This window comes from Lolium rigidum, chromosome 3 (assembly GCF_022539505.1).
Source record: "Lolium rigidum isolate FL_2022 chromosome 3, APGP_CSIRO_Lrig_0.1, whole genome shotgun sequence".
Lineage (NCBI taxonomy): Eukaryota > Viridiplantae > Streptophyta > Magnoliopsida > Poales > Poaceae > Lolium > Lolium rigidum.
In genome coordinates, this window is record NC_061510.1 from 140,846,028 (window position 1) to 140,855,781 (window position 9,754).

A 9,754-nucleotide genomic window follows, 5' to 3' on the forward strand; every position below is an offset into this window, starting at 1 on the left:
TCTGCAAGGAATTGAAGTATCTGCAGAGTAGATAGAACAGGATGTTACACTACAGTACTATGAGACATGAGCACTACTACCAACCATGCCACAAAGCAGTCAAAATTCAATCCCGCAGTAGCGCCTAATTTTCAAGCCGTACAAGCTCGAACCTATTGGCTTGCCAGGCTAATAGTCTCATGCCCTAGGATCGTAAGATGTTACTGGGAAATTTCAAGGTACTTACTGCGTAGTATCCGCGTGCAACCAAACCAAACGCGACTGTGCGGAACAAACAATCTACGGGCAAACACGGGCGCGGAGTTTTGATCGGTTCGCGAGGCACGCACCTGAACCCGAACACGGGGCGGAATGGCGGGGGCAGGTCGGAGACGGACCGCAGCGCGTAGGAGTCGCCGCCGAGAGGCCCCATCGCCGCCATGGTCGACGCTCTGCAGAATCGGAGGTGAGAAAACCCCGCGCGAGGCGTATCGTCGAACACTTGGCGCGCGGCGCAGATCGAGGCCGAGCCGCCTTGGGATTTCGCGGCCCGAATCGAGCGGCGCGGGCGAGGTAGGAGACGAGAGGAGGGAGGCGGGGGGACTTACTAGGTGGTGGTGGAAGTCGAATTCGAGGTGAAGGTCGACGGGAGCGAGGGCGGTGGCGGTGGCAGTGGCTGCTTCGCGGGCGGGAGGAGGGGGAGAGGGGAGGAGCCGGCCGCCGGCGAGGAGAAGGCCGGCGATGTGGAGATGGTTCTGGTGTGGTGTGGTGGTGTTTCGAGAATGCGAGGCGGAGACGTTGCGATTCAAAGTTTCAAACCGTGCCGTGGATTCTGAGAAGGCTCCGTGCTACGGCCGGCCTCAAGGGTAGTAGCTCGAAATGGAGAACATATCTAGTGATACCACACCTTATTTGATACCATGATATCACTCTTCAAAATTTAAATTGTAAGTGTCAAAAAATTCAGAACCAAAATTTTGGGTGTTCACAAGATGTGTGTTTACATACCCTGTAACTTTCATAACCAAATTCGAAATATCCTTAGAGAAACAAAAAAGAGAAATCCAGCATGAATAGTGTCACATAAAGACAAAAACACAAAATGACACTATTCACATAACATTTGTCTTTTTTGTTTCTCTTTGTGTATTTTGAATTTGGATTTGAAAATTCTAGACAATGTAAACACACATCTTGTGAACAGCCACAAATTTATTTTAAATTTTTTTGTCGCTTACAAATTTGAATTTTGCAAAGTGGTATCATGGTATCATGTGAGATGTGGTATCACTAGATATTTTCCCGCTCGAAATGGTTGCAATTGGGAAGGCAGCCATGTACCAACGGCAGCAAATATTTGCAGATTAGTTAAGCTCTCCTTTTTTGGGGGATGAAATTGTAATGAACAAGGATTTTTTCTATTTGGATTTTGTAAAATGTTGGATAGTTCTGTGCCGCGGTGTTGCATCCACCCCTTCGAAATACTGCATTTCCCTGAACTCCCTACATGTGCAGCGGCGGGGCTGTCTGGGTCGGTATGGACTCGATTGGGGCTGGGCAATTCCGATCTCTCATGCATGTTCATCGGTGGCTGCATCGTGGTTCAATTAGTGCAGGTTTTGGACTTGAGTGGCTGCCGGTGAAAACAGAGGCGGACGATGGCGGCGCCTTGAAGGCATCGTTTTCTTGATTGTGATTCTCCGGAGGAAACCCTAGATCCGAGCTTCTGGATCAGACGTTGGCGGCGCTTTCAGTGCCGCTCTCCCTCTTGAGGGCATCGTTTTTAGAGCGTATACTGACTGGAGTGGTCTAGAAGTGGAGCAGTGTTGCTTTTTTTTGAATCATCGACGACGGGGCTTGGCGGCATGGTGCAGAGGAACCTCGGCGTAAGTCGCGTGATGACGAACACATGCAGGGCGGAGGCATTGTTTAGCGCCATGGTGGCGTTGATGGCAGGCCTTACAGGGGCTATGCAGATCTAAGCCTTGAAGATGGACCAGCGATTGATGGCGGGGAGGCTTCTGTAGTGTGTATGAGGTATTCGCGCTCCCGTTTCGTTTAGAGGGTGTCTCAAGATATGCGATGTTTACGGTTCCTCGTTGATGGAAGTTTTTCATTGCTTTCCAGGGAATAAGGCCATGATGACATGATGTTCACTCGTTGTCAGGTGTGTACGTGTTACATGGTGGATTCGGATTTTTTTTATGTATGATCTTTGTGAGACCTTTGCTGGATAAATCAATAAAAATAAATCGTATGCAAAAGGCTGGGTACTCCCTCCATTTCGAAGAGAAAAAAAACAAAATGGGAAAGTAGAATATGCATGCAACATGTTACATGTAGCATGCTGTCAGCAAAGATTTCAAACTGAAACCGATTGAAGATCCGCTTACAAATTATCAGTAATTGCTAGATTTCATGTTAACATATTTGCCAAAACATAAATGCCGGTAATTGCTAGATTATTATCCCTTAATTGGTAGACCTGAACATCATTTGCGTCAATGCAAGACTTGCATCATACTGCTTTTGTGGAATGATATCTTGTTGGTAACACTTGCATACCCACTTTTTAACTTTACATAACGTTGAGGTGCCTAAAAACCAATAAAATTTATCAACTACTACCTTGGCTCCTATTTAATCGATGTTGGTCACCACGTTAGCATATGCTCATGTAGACACCACTCCGTGTTGATTAAAACGGTACGGAGGGAGTATGCATTATTGTCGTGTTAATTGTTCGCCGTACATCTTGCATTCATATTACTATGATCTGAAAACCAGTATGATAAAAGAAGATTCAATGAAACATAACAACAACGATTCTAATCTCCAAACACTCGTAGAGACATACAGAATTGTGAAGAAGAGTCGCTAGTTCGATTCACAACTTAGGAGATAAATTATTTAAAAAAAATACAAATAAATGAGGTGGAAGATTTCAGCATGCATGCATCTTCTCTCTTCTTTGGGAAAAACTCATTGACATAGCGGCTTTGCTAATATCTCGTCCTGAGAATTATCTTAGAGCTCAATCAACTCCTTGTCCATCAGATGTTAACATGGAGATTCTCTTGGTTGCTGCTGAATATTTCAGTTGCACCCTAGTTGCAAAGATATTTTCTCAGTTACAATCGATTTTTTTAAGGTACACACGGGTGGTAATTGATTTTTTGTTGAAAACTTGACTTTTCAAGGTGCAATTGGATATTTTTTGGATGTACTATAGTTGTAATTAAATCTTTCATAAAAATATGGGTGGCTAATTCTCATTTGAATGAGCCTTAAACAGACCCTTGAAATAGGCGCATAGGATGAAAAATAATTCCTTACATATACCAATTAGATAGCCATAAATATAAATATTTTATGCATCGTGGAAATCATAACTATTTTGGGAGAAAAAAGAACACTACAATATCCACCTCCAGCCCTTCCTCCTCTTCACGGCCTCCAACTACTATAAAATTATACAAGTTTTACTATGGTCGGGAATTTAGAAACCGTCCATTACAAGCAATCTAACGGTGGAAAATGAGGGAGTACTAAGCTAAAAAAAAGTACATTGTGGTACCAAAATACATGGTATGTATAATGTAGAGTACATATGAGAAAAGATATACAAATACAAGTCCAGGATTTGGGGTTATGGTTGGAGTGCCAACAAAAAATGGTGTTTGTGGTGGGAGAGGGAGAAATTTGGGGGCTATGCTTGCTGCTTGGAGTTGAGACCGAGAAAACTACATAGACTTTTTTTTAACAAGGGTAGGGTGCTGAGCACCCTAATGCATTACTCATAGACATTGTACAGATACAAGCATTGTTCCTGACAGAGACAATCTGTTGATTGCTACAGAGACAGGGCAGGAAGAGGTACTATGAGTAGGATTATTGCAAGTACATGTAGGCAAAACTCTACGCCGAGTTGTAGCCTGTTGAGCAAAGAAATGCGCAATGGCATTGAGGCTTCGACTGATGTGCTTGATCCTGGGATGCAAAGGATTCAATCTTTCTTTAAATTTCACAGCTTGTCTCCGAATCTCCCAAAGGACAGTGGGATTTGATCGTCCATTCTCCTGCACAGCTTTCGCCAGGGTGAGGTTAACTGTGAAAAAGAAAGGTTCCTGCAGCATAAGAGAGGAGGTGATGTCTGCTGCAAGTAGTAATCCTTCTGCCTCTGCCTGAATTGGGGAGGAAACTGGAGTGGACTTGGCCGACACAAAGACATCAGTAGTTTGTAGGCCATTCTTCCATGAAATGTGTATTCCAATGCCTGCCTTTGAAGGTTGCGCATTTGGTCTTTTCTTCCAGGCTGCATCAACAAAAACTTTGGGTCCAGAATATGATAGCTCAGGTGGAGTTAGCAGTGGTTTAACAGGTAGAGCTGGAGCTGTATGAACCTGGAGGCTGTTAAGCAAGGCATTTGTTCTTATGATCACTTGATTAGGTTGGCCATTTAAATTGTTAAAGAGCTTCTCATTCCTCATTTTCCAAAGATACCAGAGGAAAGTGAAAATATTTGTGAGGTTGATATGTGGATGGTCCAAAGCTAGGAGATGCAACACAATAGTATGAACATCATGAGAGTTTTGTGCAATTAAATCCATTCTAAGATACCAGGGAGGGTGGAACCAAGCAGCTCTAGCAAAAGTACAGGTGAAGAAAAGATGCACATCATTTTCTTGTAGACCACACCTGCAACAAATATTTGAAATATGTTTTGAGTACCTTGATTCTCTTTCTCCAGTGGGAATAGCTTGTCTGATAATTCTCCATGCAAATGTCTTGATTCTAGGCAGCAGTTCCTTATTGTCCCAAACTTTGTGTAGGAGATGAAGTGCTCTGTTATCTGGAGGAACTGGCTTAGGAGAACCTGCATCATGAAGAGCTTGGAGACAAACTTTATAAGCAGATTTAGTATTGCATTTGCCATTTGGTGTTAATTTCCAGCAGAGAATATCAGGATCATCAAAAGGAATAACTTGGACAGCTTGAATTGCTTCAGCAGTATTTCTTTGAAAAAGGTTATTTATGTGTCCAATATTCCATTGCTTTGTATGAGGAATCCATAGATCTTTGACCATAGCAGGATAAGTGAAATGAGGCTCTTGAATAATAGGATCATCATAGATATTTTCCCAAGAGGTACACCAAGCATTGCTCCAAATAGATATGTTTCCTTGTGACACTTGGTAGAAGAATTTTGTTTCATGAGATGCATTATTTTCATAACAGAAGTCCAGTAGGCAGATTTAGGTAAATTTGACTTTGCTCTCCAAATGGCAGTGTCATGAAAACATTTTGACTTGAGAATTAAATGAATTTGACTATGTGGGTTCTCTGTTATTCTCCAGATGGAAGTAAGAATGAGAGCCTGATTAACTGCTGTAAGGTTTCTAATGCCTAATCCACCTTCTTTCCTTGGGGCACAAATATTTTTCCAAGCTGCTAAGCAAAGAGGCTTATGATCAGGGTCATTGTTTATGCCAGTCCACCAAAAAGTCCTTATAATAGTAGTAATCTTTGCATGAAACTTTTTGGAAAAATGATGTTGGACATGTAGTAAACTGGAATAGAGGAGAAAACTAACTTAATCAGCTCTAGCCTTGCCGCATGGGAAAGATATTTGGCTTTGTAAGTTGACAGTTTGGATATGAATTTTGTTAAGATGAAGTTATAAGCTTGTAACGATTTTTTGCTGGTAGGATGAGAGGGTGGCCAAGATGAATGAAGGCTTCGTTGATATCAGGGACATTAAAAATGGCCTTAAAATGATTCTTGGTATTACAGTCAACAGATTTACTAAAAAGGATCCCTGATTTACTCCAGTTCGGGATTTGACCTGAGTGTTGGCAAAAGTTATGGAGAATGTGTTTTATTGCCAGACCTTCATGTTGAGTTGCATCACCACAGATAATAAGGTCGTTACGCAAACAGGAGGGAGTGAATGGGAGGGCAGTTTGGTCCAAGGGTTATGCCATTTAGAGCAGCCTGTGAAAGGCCATGCTGAAGGTGGATGGATAATTCGTTAATTGCGAGCACAAAAAGGTATGGGGAAATGGGACAGCCTTGTCTAACTCCTCTGGAGCTGGTGAAATTTTGATAAGCCTGACCATTGATAATAACTGAGAAAGAAGGGGTTGAAATACAGGCATGAATGAGATTTATGAAATGACCATGCAGACCTTTACGAGCAAGAGCCAAGAGAATAAAATTCCATTCTAGGCGATCAAAAGCTTTGGCAAGATCAATTTTAAGCATGAAAGCCTTTTGTTTCCAAGAGGAGAGTTGGAAAGAATGAGTTATCTCTTGGGAAATAATGATATTATCACTGATTCTTCTCCCTTCTATGAAAGCTTGTTGAGATTGATGAATATGATCAGGCAGGTGATGCTTAAGCCTATTTGCTAGACATTTAGTGATAATTTTGTAAATAACATTGCAAAGGCTTATGGGTCTGTAGTCAGCAGGGACCTGAGATATAAGCTTTTTGGGGATGAGGGCAATATGAGTTTTGTTTGATTGTGGAGGCAGAATACCAGTGTGGAAAAAATTATTGATAATAGCATGCACATCATCACCTATCCAATTGCATGTGGCAAGGTAAAATTCAACATTAAAACCATCAGGGCCTGGGGAAGCATTTCTCTTCATACCTTTGAGTGTTTCCCAAATTTCCTCTTTTGTGGGAATTGAGTCAGTGAAGTCATTGGTTTGGGGAGGAGAAGTGGGAATTGTAGGAGCAGCTTGTTGCACTGATTGAGAGGCAAAGATGGATCTGAAATGGAGCACAAAGGTATTTGAAATTTGGTCAGGCATAAAATGAGTTACATTTTGTTCATCTGTAACAGAAACAATGGAATTTCTTCTTCTTCTTCTTGCTACTGCTCTATGGAAAAAATCAGTATTTCTGTCACCATCTATAGCCCAACTTTTCTTTGCTCTCTGCACATAGAAGTCATTCAGCTTAGTAGTAGTTTGTTCATACCTTGTAACCAAGTGTTGTTCCTTAGAAAGATGTTGTTGATTAATGGGAGCACTCTGGAGAGTTAAAATTTCCTGTTCTAGCTCCTTAAGTTCCTCCTGAAGAGGCTTTTTCTTCTTGCACCAAATTTTCAGAGAATTAGCCAAATGATTAGTTCTATTATGGTAGGCCTTCCCTTTTGATTGATTCCAAGTGTTCTTTGCATAAGATTGGAAGTCTTCTTCTTTTAACCACCAGTTTTCAAATTTAAAGTGTGTTGTCGTTTTATTAGTTTTTCCATTGGTGGAAAGCAGAATGGGAGCATGATCACTGAAGCTGTAAATAAGAGGCATGTTGTAGACTTTTGTTATGGGGTAATTCACACACCACTGATTATTAGCTAGGCATCTGTCTAGACGTTGAAATAAAGGAGTAGAAGAAAAACGTCTATTCGTCCAAGTGTAGGCAGGCCCATTGTAACCAAGATCAAATAAACCAGCTTGTTTTACAAGATTTTTAAACATAGCCATTCTCAAGTGGTTGACATTATCATTACTTTTCTCAGATTCATACATAATATCATTCATGTCACCTAGGCATACGATAGGGAGGTTGCTATGAACACTAGCAAAATCTGCAACCTGATTCCATATAGTACTGGTATAATTATGGTAAGGATCCCCATATATGCAAGCTAGACCAAAGGAAATATTAGTTGATTTATCCCTTGCTATTGCGAGAATGAGATGGAAGGAGTCCATGTGGATAGAAACATCCAACTCGTCAGTCCACAAAAGCCAGAGGCCTCCAGATCTTCTTCTCGAGGGTACTACAATACTGTCATACATATTAAAGCGAGAAGCAATATCTACAGCAGAGAATTTAGTCGATTTGATTTCCGAAATGAAAGTTACCTTAGGTTTTGTTGCATTGATCATCCTGGCAAGATGCAGCATCTTAGGACTGCCCAGGCTCTTGCCAATGCCTTGGCAGTTCCATCCCAAGGCTCTCATGGCGCCCGTGGCGCCTTAGAGGCTGGCGCCGCTGCCTGTTGATCCACCGATTCCTGATCGCTGCTTTGATTCTCTTGCAGAAGAATCTGGCTAGGAAAATGACTGCCTGCAAGTTGATCTTGGGCTGAATCATGAGCATCGCTGATGGTTGCAGGATAACCAGGAGGAGAATAAGGAGCCATGTAGATCCAACGAGCCACTCCAGGAGGTGAGAAGTGACCAATGCGAGAATCGTTGGTGCCTTGCGAGTCCATTGATGGCGAGTGTAAGTCGTAATTGGCAGCCTCTGGGGAAAGTTGCGCACAGCCTGCGCTTTGCTCCTGAGCCATGGTGTGCAGATCATTTCCCATATCATTCCTCCAAACAGCGCGCAAAGGAGAATTTCCACCCACTTCGCCGGCATTGCTAGTACGGCGCCAAACGGCAGCACCAGGGAGAGTGAAAGTGTATCCAGCAGGAGATCTGTTGATACCTCGAGGTGGAACTCTTCTCTTTTGTTTTGCTCTGGCCATGTGCCAGTTTGTCTATTTTTTCTTCTTTTAGGGTGAGGATGCCTTGCCTTACTCCTTACCAAGGATTTCCATGACCAAGAATAGGACGAGCCACTTCGATACATACGGCATCCCCTTCCTCGTGGCCCACGGGAACACACCACCCGTTCCAAACGAGAGCAAATCAGTCGCACGACCAGCATCTCCATGGGCGGCAAGAGAGCACAAGCGGCCACAGTGTGGTTGCTGGCAGTTGTTGTTGCGGCGGTGATCAGCTCCGCCGCCGCGGCGGAGGAGACGGGGTGCTTCTGCGACTGCATGAAGAACCAGTGCATGACGCTTGTCTCGAACCCGAACAAGGTCACCTGCGCCAAAGCCTGCAACGATGGCTGCACGGAGGTCCGCGAGCCAGGCCAGTCCAACGACAAGGATTTCTGCGGCTTCTGAGCTCGCTCTGTATGGGCTACTCTGGCCTGGCGGCCTTCTCCTCGAGTAGACGTGTTTTATCCGCAAGCACATCACGAAATGAAAAACAAAACATCACGAAATGATCGGCTTCATAAAAAAACTACTTGTAAGGCACACTATGATGCTAGGATTGGAGTAATATGATGCCAGGGATTAGTTTTCCAGTGTTTTTCATTTTGAGGAGTTCTCCAAATGTTAGTATTGTGTCTTTCAACGATCAGTCATATGAATATTTTGCATAGTGGACGCAAAGAGCATCTCCGGATAGTGGACGCAAGGACCCACTGTATCACCTACTTTTCGGCCTTGGGAGGGACGAAGTTGTCGTCGCCCTCCTCCTCCTAGTCGGAGTCCTCTTTCTCCTCCTCCGAATCAACCTCCTCCTCGTCCGACGATGGTGGGTAGGCGATGAAACAACCGTGTGTCGGGAGCTCTCCACCACCACTGGCCATGAAGCCTTCCGGCGAACCACATCCAAAATGCGACAAGCACACACACCAAGCCCAACCACCGACCAAAGAGGCGCTAGGGTTGGGACAAAGAGCAATAGACTGAAGTAAAACACCTCAAAGCAAACCCTAACTCCAGGAAGGCACCCGTCGACTACAACACACCCAAAGTGCTAGAAGTGGCGAGTGGACGACAGGACATGAACGGACCTGAGGATAGCGTCTCCAAAAGAGACGTCGACACCATTGTATATTGTGCCCTAGACACCCACGGTCCGAGTGGCGGCCAACCTTGACTCCACGAGTAAACTGGGACATCGCTTCCAACAAGGGGACGGCGACATACAGTGTCGCCACTGTCTAATCCAACAGAACGAATCCAGGATT

The 9,754-nt window shown here is 43.7% G+C and overlaps 1 protein-coding gene across 1 annotated transcript; it reads left to right on the top strand.

The window, feature by feature from the left end:
• The first annotated feature begins 8,657 nt into the window (after positions 1 to 8,657).
• LOC124704157 lies at positions 8,658 to 8,897 on the top strand. The gene has a single exon (XM_047236393.1). It carries the CDS (start codon positions 8,658 to 8,660, stop codon positions 8,895 to 8,897), a length of 240 nt encoding a protein of 79 aa, XP_047092349.1.
• Positions 8,898 to 9,754: the final 857 nt, after the last annotated feature.